The 17950-nt window shown below is 40.1% G+C and overlaps 1 protein-coding gene across 1 annotated transcript in view; it reads right to left on the bottom strand.

The window, feature by feature from the left end:
• Positions 1-4490: 4490 nt before the first annotated feature.
• Positions 4491-17950, bottom strand: part of GAK (cyclin G associated kinase) — a 66822-nt gene continuing 53362 nt past the window's right edge. Inside the window, exons 24-28 of the mRNA XM_048931032.1 lie at positions 17754-17873; positions 14089-14301; positions 12274-12422; positions 11031-11207; positions 4491-9546 (exon numbers count right to left, since the gene is read on the bottom strand). Coding sequence (XP_048786989.1) covers positions 9445-9546; positions 11031-11207; positions 12274-12422; positions 14089-14301; positions 17754-17873 — 761 coding nt within the window. The 3' untranslated portion in view covers positions 4491-9444. The remainder of the gene's footprint in view (positions 9547-11030; positions 11208-12273; positions 12423-14088; positions 14302-17753; positions 17874-17950) is intronic.

The raw sequence follows: 17950 nt of genomic DNA, 5'->3' as shown, positions 1-17950 counted from the left end.
CATCAGTATGCACCTAGTCCTGGTGACTCTGCAGATGTTGCAAGGAGAGGAGAAGGAAGAGCTCATACTACCTTATCCTCAGTGCCTGGAGGGATGAAAAGTCCATTTCAGCAAATATGAGAACAGGAAAGATGCTTAAATGAATGTTATTTGCTAGGGATCAGTTATAGTGCAGTGTAAACAGCTGATCTACTGAATTCATTTTCTTGTTACATAATTTATTAGAGGATTATTTGGGCAGCTCAGCTGTATCTTTGTAGCCCTACAATATTTATTCTGCTCTTCAGCAGAAAGGAGAAGTGTAAAACACAAAATTCTGACTTGTCTCCCAGGAGGAGAGCCCACTGCTAACGCCTTAGAGACCCTCAAACCCTCCTCTGCCTCACACCTGCACCAGGGCTCACCCACACTTTTAACAGGCCCTGAGCTTCAAAACAGTGATTTACCACACTAGTCCTGAGCATTTGTCAGGCTCTGAACGTAGCTTGATTTGGCTTGATTTCAGCCATATCTACAACTTGAGTTCTGATTCACCCTAGGATCAGGGAATCATGCCCCATTTGACCTACTGTGACAGTAACACTGCCTTGTGGCCAGGGGCCTGCTCTTTGTCCTGTGGTTTTGAACTTCTTTTCACTGCACTATTGCTCACCTTCTTTAGCTTAAGTGTTGTTTATCTTGTTCTCTCTTCCTAAGAAGTCATGCTATATGCAAAGATACAGCAAACCTAACCATTTGTGTTAACCTCATGGACCTACAGGAGAGAAAGAAGTGTACTTACTAGCAAGTATGGAGTTGAAGCATATGAAGATAATCTTAGCTGTACCCAAGAAGAAGGAAGAAATTATTTGTCATCAACGCTGCATTTTTCCTGGCAAAGTACACAGGACACCAGTGAGCAGCAAAGAGAAAGGGCTAAGGCAGGCTGTTGGTCAGTTCCCTAGTGCTGGAAGGGAAACATAATTCCTCTTGGGGTAAGCTTTTTGCTCTGAAGCTTCAGGTCCTTCCATTTCTTCCTTTTCTCATGCTGGAGAGGCATCTGAGAAGCAAAGCCATGCCCACACATGAAGCCAGGGTGCACCCAGGCTTACACAGGGCTGCAGCAGCGCTGCTGGTATGCGTGACTGCCTGCAGATGCTTTGTCATGCTTCCTCTCAGCCACGCACCACTTCTCCAAGCTCTCCTAAGCAGGCTCCAGGAGAAGTTTGGTGGTGAGCCTTGAGGTATCTTCAAGAGGAGGGCCAGGTGCTGGATGCAGGCAGGAGCTGTGAGGGAGTGCATGCCTTTTCCTGTAAATGGTCCGATGAAGGGATATAAATATTCTCCCCCCCAGTTCTCTCTGGGCCTGAAGCTGACTTTCAGATTCTCAGACGAGACAGTCTTTTTCCAAATCCTTCCTTGTACGCTTCTGAACAAATAGCAAACACTTGTGCTAGGAAAAAAAAGCCTTTGGGATATACATTTGCATGTCAATCTCTTTGTAGTGAAAAGTAAGTATTAAATATCATTATGGATCACGGTAGCAGATTTTTTCCAGCCAATGCTCATCTTCTAGCACCTGCTGTTCTTCCAGCATCAAGAGTAATCTTCTAATACTGTTTGCACAGAACTGAAATTAAAGAAGAGCGTTTATCATTTCTCAGTAGAAGCAGCTACGTTACACTTCACAGCAACAGAATTAGAAGTTGAAGTTCCTCTAATTTTATTTACCATACACAAGATTTTTGATCACATTAATGATGCATTTTCCATCCGTTCCTGAAAGTAAATCTCAAATTTAGCTTTTAAGGCCTAGTTGATAGCAACTTCCCATGAACTGCTGTAACTTTTACACCTTCTTGCATAAAGGCAAACATGGAAAAAAAAATCTTACTAACTGGTGTCCTTCTTGAGACAGGAACTTTTCCCAGACAGAACTTAATTCAGCAGTTAAGTACTTCACATTCTGAGAGGATGAATTTCGTGGCATTCATGATGGAGCATAGGATCAATGGCACTATAATGTCCACTAACCATGTCCTTCAATGCCACATCTACACGGTTCTTGAACATCTCCAGGAAGGTGACTCCCTTGGCAGCCTGGTCCAGTGCATCACCGCTCTCTCTGAAAAAGAAAATTGGCAATTTTGGGGCTCACATGAATAAGCCTAAGTCACTGATCAATGACTGATGACAGGCTTATTCATGTGAGCCCCAACATTGCTAATTTTCTAGACTGCTATTAGCATTACAGACCAGACAACATCCCAACTGTTATTTTGTTTGCATCCCAAACTTTGTTTAGGAGCAGAGGCCACTCCTGGAAGACTGTCATCCCTGTCTTAGGGACGACAAGAGACATCAGACAAGCTGAACTGAGAGGGATCTCTGGAGGATATCTGTTAAACCTCCCCGTTTCTATCAGAGACACCCAGAGGAGGTTGCCCAGGAACCACGTCCAAGGAGAAGACTCCATCACCTCTCTGGGCAACCTATGCCAGTGCTTTGCTATCTGCACAGCAGAAAAGTGCTGCCTAATGTTCATAGGGAACCTCCTATGTTCTAGTCTGCGCTCACTGCCTCTTGTCCTGGCACTAGGCACGCGCCACTCAGCAGAACCTGGCTCTGTCCTCTTTGCATTCTCCCTTCAGACATTCACACACATCGGTAAGATCCCTTTAAACCTCCTCTTCTGCAGGCTGGGCAGCCCCAGCTCCCACAGCCTTTCCTCAATGGAAGTGTGCCCCAGCCCTTTGGTCATTTTCACACCCATTCATACAGTTGGGCCTGTTCCAGTGTGCCCCTTTACTGGCCTCCTACTAAGCTTTGCACCACTTACCACTACCCTCTGGGTCACACAGTGCACCTGGATTTTGACCCTCCTTGCTGTCTGCTCATTCACCCCACACTTCAGCAACTTCTCTGTGAGGATCTTATGAGGAGCAGTGTCTACCTGGACTCCAGGAAGGCCTTCACAACAGTCACTGCTCCCCCCTCGCCCATCAGGGTGGGCACTTTACAGAAGCTTATTGTGCAGGTCAGGCACGGCTTTCCCTTTGTGAATCCATGCGGAATACTCCTGATGATTTTCTTGTCCTTCATATGCCTGGAATTGTACTCTCAGGATTAGCTGTTTCAACACCTTACCAGAGATTGTGGTGAGGCTGACACAGGAAGAATCTCTTGCAGTTTATATTAAAAGTTATCTTGCCAGTAGAGGCCTGCGCATATTTACACAGTCCATTTCCCACAGAGCTTTTTGTTCAGTTCTGCCAAAAAGGAGCTAAACATCTGCCAGAAGCCTTCCTCTGGCCTTCAAGGAAGGCTGAGTCAGGGTCAGAAAGGGGCCTGTGGTGTAGATTTGGAATGCTCTGACTCAGACTGCAGCAGGCTGCACTGCATACCACACTACAGCAGTGTACCTTGTTTTAATGTTATTTGCTCATGCACTTCCATTGTCTGTTTGGTATTAAATGTATGGACATGCTGTTGCTCCACAATCCACCCTAAGCCTGACACTACAGGATTTCCATCTGGCATGGATTGCTTTACTAATGCAGCTTTCCTAAATACTGTTAGTACATCTGTATACAGAGAATGAAGCAACTTGCTACCTTAACCATCAGCGCTATATCAGTAAAGAACACATCACTGTTCTCAACTTGAAAAGATACTGAAACATTTGAGAAGTAGCAGCGTGTTCTATGGAAAGCAGGGGAAGATCGTTCAGTGAAAAAGCCCTACAAGACCTGGCTTAAATTCCTACAAACTCAGCAGACTGTTGAAAGCAGTAAGCAGAATATGAGCAATATCACCAATAATGGGCCTTACCAAATGCTTTTCTGCTTGCTTTTCAACACTTCTTTTTCCTTACCCTATACTCTGCAATTCTCCTTTCCTCTTCATCCTAGGTCAGATATCAGCATCATTCTATAGTCTCCTCCACTTTACACGTCTGGAACTTACTTCCACCCCATCCATCCTCTTTCAGTCATGTCCTGTACCCTCCAATACCCTCCCTGTTGTCCAGCTTTCTCCTTGAAGAAATCCTATGATAATCCACCTTGACTCTGGCTTTTGTTCGTGTTTTCTTAATGTAAACTTTCTCAATGCAACCAAATGATTTCTTCTTAATTATGAAGATTTTCATCCTGATGATGAGCACTATGGCAGGCTTCTGGGAACCTGCTAGTACTGTGCTAACCCAGTTCTCCCTTCTCCAGTATTCCTGCCATCCACACTGCTTCACCACATCCCACCCACCCCACCTCCCTTCCCGCATGCTGCTCCATTCCTCTCTCTAGCCCGAGCCTTGTCCCTTTGTTCCTGGTCCCCTCCAATTGCTGCTGTGCCTATGCAAGAGCTCCCCTCAGCAGCACTGCATGGGCACCTTGTCACAGCCCAGCTCAGACACAGTCATACCGCAGGAGATGCTGCAGTGACCCCCTCTCTATCAGGAGAGAGAAAACCCTTCTGAAGATGACATTCCTCCTTTGCTAAAGAATGAAACAAGTCAAATCACTTTGTTTGTTTTAATTGATCACTGATTAAGTCATAATACATTTCAAAGCAAAATATTCTGTTCAAGAACGTTGTGCCAAACATCAAATCTATTTTTAAACAATGTTTAATTTGATTATATTGCCTTTATATACATACAGGTATATAGATTTTCATCTTACTAGTAGCAAAAGTACATTGCATTTCCTGAAAGATGGCAAAACAAAAAGGACTTCAGTATCTGTTCTGTCCTTCCACACAACCCAAGCCGGAAAAATCACAGGTATAGAAAGTACAATCACAAGTACATGTAACTACAGCAAGGACCTAAGTCCTCACAGAGAGGTGACAAATGCTTCTAGGAGTCTACACTGCAAAAATACAGTACATTCCACTAAAGAGTTTCAGGAGTTCTCACAATGCCTCTCAATCCTCTTTTGGTAATAAAAGCTTCTGTGTCACAATGTATCCTTCATAAAAATGACTGAAAATTTCTGGAGTGTATGTCTGAAGTTTGACGCAGTCTAAGCTGCAGCTACCAATAATGAGCTCACCCGAATAGAGCAAACGAACACTGAGATTCCCCAAGATGAGAACCACACCTCAGCTTAGTCCGTCCTTGCTCGCAGTCAGCACATGCTGGTAGCTGGAACTGCTCTGCACCAGAGACAGACTCAGGTGATGGGAAATCATACATTCCTTCAACAGCTTCTGCAGGTCAACCACCTGCAAGTTCTTGACAGAAAATGCCAGATTCAGAGCACAGGCAACTGTACAGAACTATTCTGAATCTATTTACAAAGCATTCATTGCAACTGTTAAGACAAAGAGCTAAGGAGCAACAAAGTTCCACAGTTAGGTATCCCCTGAAAATCTCTTGTGAGCAGCAAAGAGAAGCGATGGCCAATAACCACTGAGGCGTATTGACACTGCTGAGAAACTGCAGGCTGGCCGTGGGAGCTGAGTGCTCCGTGCAGCCCAGCAATCCCAAAGGGCAGCTGAGATTGCAGTTACGCTCAACCTCTGCTTTGGTTCGTGCAAAATGTTAATCCCTTGCATGCAGCTTGGAGATGGCCCGCATTCAGGAAGGAGCTGTTACTTTGTGCTTGGCAAACAGCTTTAGAAGGACTTTCTACAATCAACATGAAAATGGAGGTAAAACAAGGCATTTTTCCATGCACACTAATTGCCTTCATGGGTGCAATGCCAAAGACTTTGCCACTGTTTCAAGGAAATGTTCTTAATCAACACATACAGAATGGAGAGGCTACAACAGTGCTGAAGGAAGTGATAACAACGAGCAGAACTTCTCCTCCCAGACTCGATGCCTGGAAATTCATATCCACTCACAACGCTGAGCTCAACTCTGATTTTAATAGGAATGTAAATGCTTAACTGCTTGCTTTCATTTCTCTTCCCTGCTGTTAAGTTCAAGGAAACGTGACAGCACTAGGAAGCACAGGACAGGCATGCACAATGTTAAAGACACCAACATGGACAAAATGTTACTCTTCTCCATTTGGCAGATCCTAACCACATGCACTCTTCACGCCAACTCTCTTCTTTGCAGATTTCTGTTCTAAAAGAGAAGTTATCAGACTCTCCAGACCTAACAACAATGTAATATAAGCAACTTAATTCAGAAATAACTAGTGGAAATCTACCCTACTTCATAGAACCCAAGCACCTGGTTACTGCCACCTGCCCACAACCAGTCAGGAGCACTTCTGAAAGGATTGGAACTGCAGGCAACAGACCTACTGTCCTAGACCTGTCCTTATCAGCGTTCAGTAGGGACAGGTCAGAGAATTAGAGAACATCTGTGATACAGTATAGTTATAGCCCAGGTATCCTTCTCTATTCTCCCTTTAATTTCTGCTGCATTGAAGACTGCAAAGAATGAACTGCATCAACAGTCTGTCATCATGAAGTAACAACAAACATGGGCCAGAAGGCATCAGGACCTGCTGGAAGAATTCGGGAGATGCTTCACAATACAAGGTTATAACTTCAGCATACCCCACAATACCAGGATTTACCTCAAACTTTGTAATCAGCAGCAGCAGACAAAAAGCCTAGCTTTCAAGATGCACCCCATACAGCTCTCAATAAACAAGGAGCATGAGGAAGGGAAAAACCCTCATTCCCAGTCTGAGCTTTTTTTTTTTTATCTAACCATTTTTTATTACTGCTTTAAGACAAATTAAAAAAAGAACTAGATATCCTTCTTCCAAATTATCTTCTCATTTAAGACTAGTATCAGGAGCCAGTGTAAGCATACATACAATTTAAGTTCCTTCTTCCCACATTCACATAATTCAGAAAATTTAGTTTAGGCTTCAACTACGAGGCTCCTTTTATGGTCTTCCTTCTCCTTTATCTTACACTGAAAACACTATTTCATTTTACTGCATTCATCACTTAAGTCTTGGCAATTTAAATATTTTGATTTACTTTTTAACTGTGTCACTTAACTGAGTTGAATATAAGGATGCATAAGAGCCACATTTCAGTAAAATCTTAACTTCAAAAGTTTACTGAACTCTGAGCCTCTCCCACATTCCTCTCCCTAGAAATCAAGCAGAAAGGAGCAGGATAGATAAACCAGACAGCTCCTTCACCAAAGGCCAGAGATGAGTAAGCTGTAATTTAAGCGTTCCTGTACAAATGGCTGTGGATTATTCCAAGAGCCAAACTGCACGAGTTTCCATGATATTTAAAAGGGGGAAATCAATTTGCAGAAATCTTCAGTTCCATATAAAACATTCACACATTTTTCCCCCTCACTTGAAATCCTAAGGTTCTTCTCTGATGTTCAAGAAAGCTTTTCCAAACAAGAGTGGACAAAGAAAACCAGAGAAATGTAGCTACCATACAAAAAACACTACCAAGCAAATAGAGGAAGATATTTTCCTCCAAAACTTCAGGTTTTTTTGTTTGTTTGTTTTTTAATAATTGTACACAGTTCAAGAAGAGCACAAAAATGTCTCAGTCTAGTTTCTTGTATGTGTTGAAAGTGATATGGACATTTAAAGTAGACTTCACATTTTTTTTCTTATGAGAAAGCAGCTCTTCAGAAAGATTTTCTCTCAGCTCCACAGTACTCCAGTCATTACATGTCTGTTTTTAAACTTATTACTACAGATAGTTTATCTTAAAACTGTAAAGAACCATGCAGGTCTCTGACATTTATCCTGCCACAAGCCTTTGATTTTTAATGATGCAGATCATTATTGTAGAAAGTTGAAGTGTCCCAAGGGGAAAAAAAAAATCCTAAATCTCATCAGATTTCTTGCTTTCTGGCTGCTTCAAAACTGCAGCTGAACTACAACTGTTACTCTGAATAACATATAACCTTCCTGATCCATTGCAGGTGTCCAACTTGAAAAACAATTACAGCAGCTGAATAGATATGCAAATACACATATGCTGTTGATGAAAGGCTGGGTAAGTAGTTAAATGTGTCAGAGCTTAGAGACTGAATTGTACACTGCACTGTGTAAAAAAATATTGTGTACACTGGCTTGGCAGTGGAAAACTGCATCCAAGACACTCTCCAGGTGGCATTAGTGTATTCTTTTTTCCTGTTCAGATGCTGCTCAGCTGATTTTATCTTTGGTTGTTACAGTGTCCCTCTCAGTTAAGCATGAAAACCAGACAAAATGTCAAGATTAAAATTTTTTTTTACCATTTGAATGCCAAACTACACTGTTTCAAGAGACTGCTACCAAGCTTTAATACAACAATACTGATTTTTGACATTTTCAAACTTGATTTGAGGATTGCACTTTGTTATGCTATGGAGCATAACAGTCATTGGTCAATTGTATTCATCTACCCCAGATCAAGTGAATAGCTGCTATCTGAATACAGATAAAAAAACATGGCAAGTTCTGTTCTCAAGTTGTACTAGCTCATCTTGTACTAGCTGGTGCATGGAAGGGGGATGAGCAGAAATACACCACCAATATATCCCTGTTTGCACATACACTGATGTCATGCATATCTCAGAAACACAGAAATTCAGACATGCAGCAAAGTACAAAATACTCTCTACGTGATAACAAGTAATGTAGCTTTCTCATAAGAAATCAAAGCAGAGCAAAATATTTTGTGCTTCCACATCAAGTCTTGAAAAAACATTTCTATCAGAGCATTTTAAGTCCAATGGAAGGCATGCTCCACTGAAATCAGAAGAAAACGATATTTAAAGAATTAGTAAAATAAGCACTGGTAAGAGCAATGCCTTCCAAAGGTTCATAATAAATAACAAAATAGCAAGAACATGCAGACTTTAAAGCCAAGATTTGTTTCTAGATTCATAAAGAATAATTTAAAAAATAATAATAAAAAAAAAAAACCATCAAGAACAACCCTGGTTGACTTTCCTCACAATTGAGGTCTTTTTGGCTAACCTATTAATTTATTGTAAAGAAGAAGGTATTGTCAGAAAATATTTACAGAATGATTATCAGATTGATTACATACAATACAGATGAAAATATACACCTTCAGATTTGAAACAAGCCAAAGAAATTCACTGTTGATAACTAAAGCACTTCAAATAAGGCGACAGGCACAAAACAACAAAACTGAATCACAAAACTACTGAAAAAATAAATGGAAGTGTGGTAGAGTAAGGTAAAGCAAAGATCAATAGAATTGGAATGATTTAGAATTGATCCGAGTGTACCAGAGACCATGGAAAAAATCCGTTTTGCTATATATAAAATCTGAAACAAAATGTTTATCCCCAGGCCATGATTTCTTCAAGTACTAAGCAGTTGTTTTCTTAATGCATCTACGTAATGCTTTGTACTTATGTCTTACAAAATACGTCATCACATTTAAGTGTGCACTGCAAACTGTGCTGAAATCATGGAAAAGCACTTCATAAACCATAGGCAAGCAAGTCACATCAATGCTCAGCTCCAGTTTTTGGAAGTAGTTCGAAAAAGATGAACTTTAGAAGAGGGACTTGGACCCCTGGTTTTCAAATTCCGACCACGCATCGCTCAATTCCATGAAGATCATTTTGGCATACTGCTCGTAAGGTTGTCCTGTCGCCTGAGAACAAAGAGAACATTAAAAGCATAAAGCATAAAGGAATTTTGTGGTTTGTGAAGCATCTCAACCTTCCTTTTTGTTATTTACTTGTTTTGTTGTTTACTTGTATAGCAAACATTAGACTACAGTGTGAGTACCATGTTCATGCACAGAGCACTGCCTTCTTTTACCCAAATTTTGCTACAGGTGTCCTTGTTTTCCTAACATTACTTCAAACTCTAGTGTACTCTGTAAGTAATTACGACTTAAAAATTATTTATGAGAGCAGCTTAGAAAATGTTTCAGCTAACAGCTCAAAAAACAAAACCCAGCCATTTTCTAAATAGCTTCCTGACAGCCCTAGTGGTGTCATACAGTAATGTTTGAACTTGAAATTGTTTGCAGTCAGCGTTAACTGCACATAACTGCCTGTCTGTTCGTCTCCATGCTTGAAGGAACAGAGACAGCATGTTCCTGATTCCCTGCCTCTGGGCCAGCCCAACCCCATGGTAATTAAAGATGCAGTTCCACACGATGCAGAGCAACAGATTCTTTACAACAATGAAGTAAAGCCTCAAAGGCACCTCTCCATGTCTCTGCCCTTATGCTGCTTGGCTTTTGCCAGCAGTAGCACATTGACTCTTTTGTGTGCTGCTGTAACTCCAGGCGTCTGAAAAGATAAGGCCAAAAAAAGAATGCTTCAGAAAGGTCTTGCAGAAAGCACCAAGAATGGCACTAAGTTGTAGGAAATCATGCAGCCAGGAACAGGAAATAAAAGAGGGAAGGAAAGAAAGATGTCCTGTTTCCTTATTTTGGATGCAACTGACACAGGACTTTGACATCAACTCCCTAAACCATCAGAGGTAATCTTGAAAACTCAAACTAGGTATTATTTAACACTTACCTTTCATACCTAAAGCACAGCCTAGAACAATAACTCAGAGCAAGAATCTATCTTCTTGTACTGGGATACAGTAAGAGAATGTACTAAATACTTTTAGAAAAGTGAAATGTCATTATGTTTATTGCATTCTTTTTTTTTTTTTTTTTTTTTTTTTTTTTTTTCAGTTGCTGAGTAATTTCCAGTAAGGATGTTCCATGGGTTTTCCCCACCAGTTTTGCTGTGGCATTTCCTTGGTCTTCATGCACTGGCAAACACCCTAGAAAACCTAAAAACACAGCTGGCAGAAATAAAGCAGAATCTAGTAGTTATCATTAGATCTGCGAGAAGCAGTCAAGCTCAACTGATTTCAGTGGCTAATTACCTTCTGGGAATATTGTATTTGATAAAATTTTATCTGTTGAATTCTGTGCCATGTCAGGATTACATGATTATCATGCACAACGTGGATGCAGCTTCAGAAGACAATGGAATTGAAGCAAAAAGCATCTGGAAACCCAGTCAAGAACTAACACTACAGCATCCATCAGGGACTCATACAGCACAGTAAAAAGAGTTTCTGTTCCTTCTGTCTACAGAGAAAACACCAGAGGAAAACACTCACCTTATCTGGATGAACTACAAGCACCGCTTTCCTGTAGTATTTCTTCACTTGTTCAGGCGTTACCAGATCTGCCATGCTAACTGGCTTCCATTTATTTTCCCCTTCCCAAAGCACTGTATGAAGAGTAGATATTAATGCTCTGATATTTCTCTCCTTTCCTTCAATCCATTCAAGAATCTGGGAAAAACAGAACGCATAAAAACTGAATGCAACAATGCAAGCATTCTCTGCCTGTTTAGAGAAGTAGCTCTCATGCTGCACAATATTAAGACCCAAGTACAGTAGTGTTGCTGTATTCAGCACCCAAGTCCAGTTGTCTTACTACATTCATTCTTGAATCCAGATCATTAGCAGCCAGAAGTGATACATTTGCTACTAGATTAACTGGCAGTTAACCAGCTTTGTAGAGAAATTATCATTAGAAAATAAACTGAAATAGCTGCATATTTTAGTGCAAGTAGAGCCCTGTACAATTAATGACAAGATAATGGAGAGGTAATTGAAAGGAGTAATTAGAAACATCTGTTGATTACATTACCTCCCTGTCAGAGCACAATATTCATTTCCTAATATTCTCACCTGATTTGTACAGAACTTTCAGTTCACATACGCTAATAGTTAACGTTTACTTCACACTCTGCACCTCTGCAGATTACTTCTTTCAAATATCCCCACGAGACTCAGAACAACTATTCACTCCACTGACTTCACAACAACACTAAAAATGTATTATATGCAATATTATCAGCAAAAAGTCCGAGCAGGCCATCAGCCCTCATTCTGGAGTGTGTCTCTACCAACAGAAGCAGCACTAGCTAACTGTTGCAAGTGCAGTGGTCACCCTCAAGATAGCTATTCTCATTTGCCTGTCCCTTAAAAGTTTTGTGTTACCAGTTAGGTCCATCTTTGCTAAGGGGATGTTTGTGAGACTGAAGATGAACAGTTTTGGTTTCAGAAAGCATACAAGGTATATTCTTAAGTTTTCCAGGCTCAGTTGAAAGAAAGAGGAACTTGTATTACTTACACACAGTTGATGCTCTTGTTCCTACTGTTTCATTACAAGTTGACACTTGTTCATGCTTATCAACTTACACAGTAGTAAAACACAGTTATTTAAATACAAACAAAGCTTCCCCCCTCTGCTTTACCAATTTTTGTCTTTCAATGTATCCTTCTACTTTGTTCTCAGTAGTTCAAAGTACAATCTTAGATATACGTTTAAGTTGATCTCTGTTTAACAAACCTTCAGTTTCGAGGGGTCCATATCTTTAGACATTTCTTGTTTCCTCATCTCAGCAATTGTTTTTGGCCCCTTTTTATCAGATTTTGCTGAAAAGCCTTGATTAGATAATAGATCCTCAAAGTCATTGGCTGAAACTTTTGGCTTTTGACCTATGAGAGAAGAAAAACGTTAAATAAAATTACATGAGAAAACACATTAGCTGTGCAAACACACTGCACTCAGATACACCTGCATGACATTTATCACTACCATAAACATTCTTCAGTTGCTTAATAAACTCCACAAGGTAAAAAAAAAAAAAAAAAAAAAAAAGGACAGAAATAGAAAGTCATTGACAAGTTTTCAGTCCAGTAAAACAGGTAATCTCCAATGTATATTTATGACTAAATGCTTGCATGTTCTTTTCTCTCAAAAGCTGAGTAGATCTGGGGGAGAACATTTATCTATTCATGTGTTTGGAAATTGTTTTGTTTTCCACTATAAAATAACTTCAGATGTGCTGCAGTTTTTCAGATGACTGAATACTTAATGGTTTAGTCAGAAATGTATCATGCATTTAAATACATTGAAACTTACACAGAATAACAAACCAACCATCAACAAGAACAGTTACAGCACTGTTATAGAACATACATTCTAGAGAACTGCAGGATTGAAGTTGGGTGAGATCTCTGCATATTACCTAGCACAATCCTCATTCAGAACAGGGACAACCAAATGCACTGCTCAGAACTTTATCATGTTGAGGTTCACCTATTTTTGAGGTATTAATCACCTGCTAAAACCATTAATGTTGCTCCTGCAGAGCCTTGGGGTCAAGATGGGGCAAGCACCAAGTGCTTCAGGGGCATTTGGTCAGGGCCTGGTGCCAGGCTCACTGGAAGGTGCTGGAACAGGCACGTAGGGCAGCGTGTGGGGCACCAATGAGGTTGGAGGGCATGCTGTGGTATACTGGGGGCATGGCAGGATATATCAGGGCATGATGATGGTGGAGCATTTTGAGGGCTCGTGGCCCTATTCTGAGAACTCATAGCCCAGCTGCCAAGAGTTGAACACAACAATCCCTAGGACTCCCTTCCAACTTGGGATATTCTCTGATTCTACAAGTAATCACCACATTCCAGGGCCTATTAGAGCTTGCTAATTACACTTTCTGTTCTCTAATTGCATTTTCTGTGTTGCAGACTGCGTTCACCAGTCTCTTACTGTTACCTCCTCCCAGACAAAGATCGACATCACTTCAGCTAATGGATGTACTTGTTCACCTGTGAGCCAGTGAAAAGACAGCATAATCCCACTATCAGTACATCTGAGATTTATTCTCACTCCTCATAAAGGCTAATACAGAAAGACAACACACCCACTTTAAGAAATTGGTTAAAAGAAATTTATTTGCTCCCCTTCCCATATGCTTGAAACACACAGATTTCCAGTAAGTTTAAGCTTAGTGATGACCTACTATTCTTCAGGTAGGAAAAAGGGGTGCAACCTTTTGTCTACAAGCAATTCTATCAATTATTTCTCCTCACTGCATTTATGCAAATTTATATTCTCAATCTACGGTCATGAAGCTACTACTCCTTTGGATAGGAGATTTATTAGTTTATGCCCAGACCTGCAAATATTTGGCCCACTGTCAGCTTGTCTATGATATTTTAGTGGAGCTTTGCACCAGATTTGTCAAACTCTCTACTAACTTACACTAGGTATGACCTAAATGTAAACAAAGAAAAAGACTGAGGTACAAAAGTTTGAAGCTAACAGTGAATCTAACTTTATACAGGTCATTATAAGCAATGCTTTCAGAAAACTTACCAAAGCTTGGGGTTCTGACTCCCCTTTCTTCTCGTCCTCCAATAACACTGAAGTTCACTGTGTAGTTAGGTTTAGCTTGTGTACTGGATTTAGTTTGGGACTGCCAAGAAGTATTTTGTGGTTTTGTGGGTTTCTGCCATTGACCTCCTGACTTCTGAGATGGAACAGTTTTCTGAGCAAACCCACTAGAGGAGAATCCACCTGTGGAGGAACCTAAAGGTAAAAACTAAATTAATTGCTCAGCTTGATATCTGTCGCTTGTTTAAAGAAAGAAAGACACTTTGGCCTTAATATCTAACCATACACTTTACTGTGACACCTCCACATACGAGAAAGCATTAAAAGATTTTCTTCTCATTAACAACCAGGATAGCAGGAGCTAGAGCCATTATTAAAAGTCTTCCAGTCTTACACTAAGTTCCCAAGTGTTAGTTTACACCAGAAGCATTCATTCATCTGAATGTGCACTTGCCAGAAAATAGTTCAGAAGTGACAGCAGTTATGCCCACACATTTACTGCACTTCAGTATCTGTTAACAGTGGATGCTCCATCCCTGGAGGCATCCAAGGCCAGGCTGGATGTGGCTCTGGGCAGCCTGGTCTACTGGTTGGTGACCCTGCACATAACAGGGGGGTTGAAATTAGATGATCATTGTGGTCCTTTTCAGCCCAGGCCATTTTATGATCCTCTGATAATAGACAATGAAAACTAATAACATTATCAAGAATATGTAACATATTGAGGATATTTTCAAATGAATGCTTTCAAAGCCTCCTTAGTGGTCTCTTGCACAACTGCTTTAGAAAGATAGTTAATGTTACAGTAACATTATCAACAAATGTTACAGAGAACAGGAAAAAACACTGAATCTTATACAAGACAATGTAATGAATCAACTGTAAACTATATGCCCATGTCTTATTAACCTAATATTGCACTAAGTTTTTAGGATTTTATTTCCGTTCTTTTAGCTGGTATTGAGACAGCTGCTTAGCTGCCTTATCGGCTACACACTTCAGGAAGAACACCCAAGACCTCTTTTCCAGTCTACAATACTCATTATGAACAGATTAAGCTGAGTGAAAAGCTCCAACCTTTAACATTATTAGCTCTTTTGTTTAATTGATGAGAATGAATTCTCAACCAAGCTGCCATTAGACTGCCCTTGACTGACTTTGGGAAGACTTCAAGAAATTCAGTTCCTTTGACAAGGTGCAGCACAAAACTTCCTGGCATACACCCATCATAGGGAAAAAACAGTGTGACGGCTGAATTTAAACACACCTAAATTTTCCTGTAAGGGAAACATTCCACATTCACACTTATGATACTCCAAAGCAGAAAGCAACTTCTATCTCTGAATAATTTCCTAAAAATAACAAAACAAATTCCAGACCAGTGGTCAAATACATTTACACAAACAGGAAACCAGCCATTAAGCTTGATGTGAATAAAACACTATTACTTCAAAGATGGAAAGCCTTCTTTGATCACTCAGTACTGAATGACAAGCTTATGATCCAGTCTCACTTGCTGAAGAAAGTCAATTTGTATTTCCATCTCTAAATGTCTTTTTAACCAGCTGCTGCTGATCAGAACTTAATTTTCAGCTCAAACCAATTCCAGGCCAGTTTAAATTCACTTGTTCTTGTTTCTCCCTTTTTATTTGCCCTAAAAATTCAAAATAAAAAAATAAAAATCACCCAAGCTTCTCTGTCCGGACACAGCAATGTAAACTTATCTTCCCAGTGATCTCCCACATCTCTCCTCTCCCCAATAATACACTGCTGTGACTAGCAGCTACAAGAAACAGCTCAAAAAAACCAATGTCTCCCCAGAGCCAAATAAGAAATACCATCCTATACCTCTGAATAGCTTACCTGGTAAAACCTATTACTGTAACACATCACCTGACAAAACTCCCCCCACAAGAAGCACCTCATTGAAGAACTGCTTTGAGTTACTCTAATCTTCAGTCACTTCACCTTATGAAATTTACAGAAAACAAGCCCCGCAACTATCAAAGCTCATGACCTTGCACTCTAAGAAGTAAACTCATTCTACTGCTCTTTCAAATCATTCTATGTTATTTTAGTCTTCAAGGCCAACCAATTCTTCCTGCACTGCAAGCCAGTGCCTGACTTTCAGCAACAAGTTTTTAAACAGCATATTCCTACTTTCTGATACAAGATCATTACCAGAAATAGAGTGTGTTAAGACCAGTTATCACAGATCACTACTCATACCTTACTATTAGCATAACACTGTAATCATCCTTAGCTACTGTTTTTTTACATAGCATTCCCAATTAAGGAGTGTTCACTTGCATAACATCTTTCAGACTAATTACTTGGAAGTCCAAAAACTCCTATGAAAAGACAATAGTGAGTTCAAACTGCAGGTATTATGCCTCCTCAAAAATTCATTTCAAGCTTAAGACCAACTAGACCTATTATACCTGGCCATTTTTGTATGTAGTCATTCATCCTATTGAAAACTATCTGCAAGATTAATGAACTAACTCCAGTATCAGCACAGTTTTCTCCACTAGTTCACTGTGCATCATATCTTTAAGTCAAACACAAAAGGAATGTTTTACTCACACTATCGTGATAGCAAGTACGTATTTATCTGAAATTGCTGAACAAGAATATTTTTGCAAACTGTTCAATGTAGAGCAGCCTTAAGGATAATGCTTCAACATTAAGAGTTTTGCAAGGCAGCAGAATAGCCAAATACTGCACATTACCTTGTACTTAAATAAGGTAATTTCACCATGGGCATACTGAATGTGCAATACTAACAGCCACAGCAACAAAAGTCTGCCACCTTCGAGCTAAGGGGAAAAGCACATTTCTGCAACTCAGCAACTACACTCTGCACCAAGCCATTTCTTGGATTCTTGGCAGCTAGTCACATTAAACAGCCACCAATTGGCCATTAGCAATGGCAGTATGACACTGAAAAATCAAAGACTTCAGCTCTTTTCATTGCCTTTATTTTTTCTGCTGTTCACGAATATCCCTGGGCTAATTCATGAGTTTATGTGAATACAACATCCTAGGACAAGTATTACTCTGGGGTGCGTTCCATCTTGTACACAACTGCAAATTGGCAAATGTTTATAACGCTGATGGAATTGCGTGTTTATGACAAACACAAATCAGGCCCAAACATGACTGATTTGAGCAGCAGAGCTATGAAAGCCCACTGAATTCAAACAGAAGTACTGAACTGACTATTCTTTCTTCTCACTTAGGACCAAAATAAAAGGAATTTGATTAAGCTTTCCGTTTTGTATCCTTCACAGCACATTAACCACAGTGTTAGATAAGAAATCCCATGATCAGTTACTGAATCAGGGACACATGGTTTCTGCTACCTTCTCAACTAGATTACACAAGCAAGCTGCATAACGTTTCTAAACCACAGTTGTAGTTATCTTCTGCAATATTTTGTAAGTTTCACACCATCTCTGCAAAGGCTCCCTCTTTTCCTACTATTTATCTGCTTTCAGTAACTCCATGAAGCTTGTTGTTACCACTGAAAAGGAAACTTTATATAAGCTATCTTTACACAAGCTGCCAATTACACTTACTGGAACAAGGAGCAAATCAGGAACAAGAGAAACATTAAGTTCAGACTTACAAAAGTAAAATCTTACCTGGAAGACTAGATCCAAGATTGGCAAGATCAGCAAAAGGATCAAAGTTCTGAGATTTAGCCTGGCTGAAGGATGAACCTGAAGACACACTGGACTGGCTCCCTGTGGTAAAAACTTGACCTGTATAGTGTGAAAACACATAGTATACGTGAGAGTATTTGGAAAGTGAGAAAATGAATAGAAGTACTATTTAATCA

Source organism: Lagopus muta, chromosome Z, assembly GCF_023343835.1.
Source record: "Lagopus muta isolate bLagMut1 chromosome Z, bLagMut1 primary, whole genome shotgun sequence".
Classification (NCBI taxonomy): Eukaryota; Metazoa; Chordata; class Aves; order Galliformes; family Phasianidae; genus Lagopus; species Lagopus muta.
The sequence above is the reverse complement of the archived record's forward strand: the minus strand, read 5'-3'. Positions and strand labels throughout refer to the sequence as shown.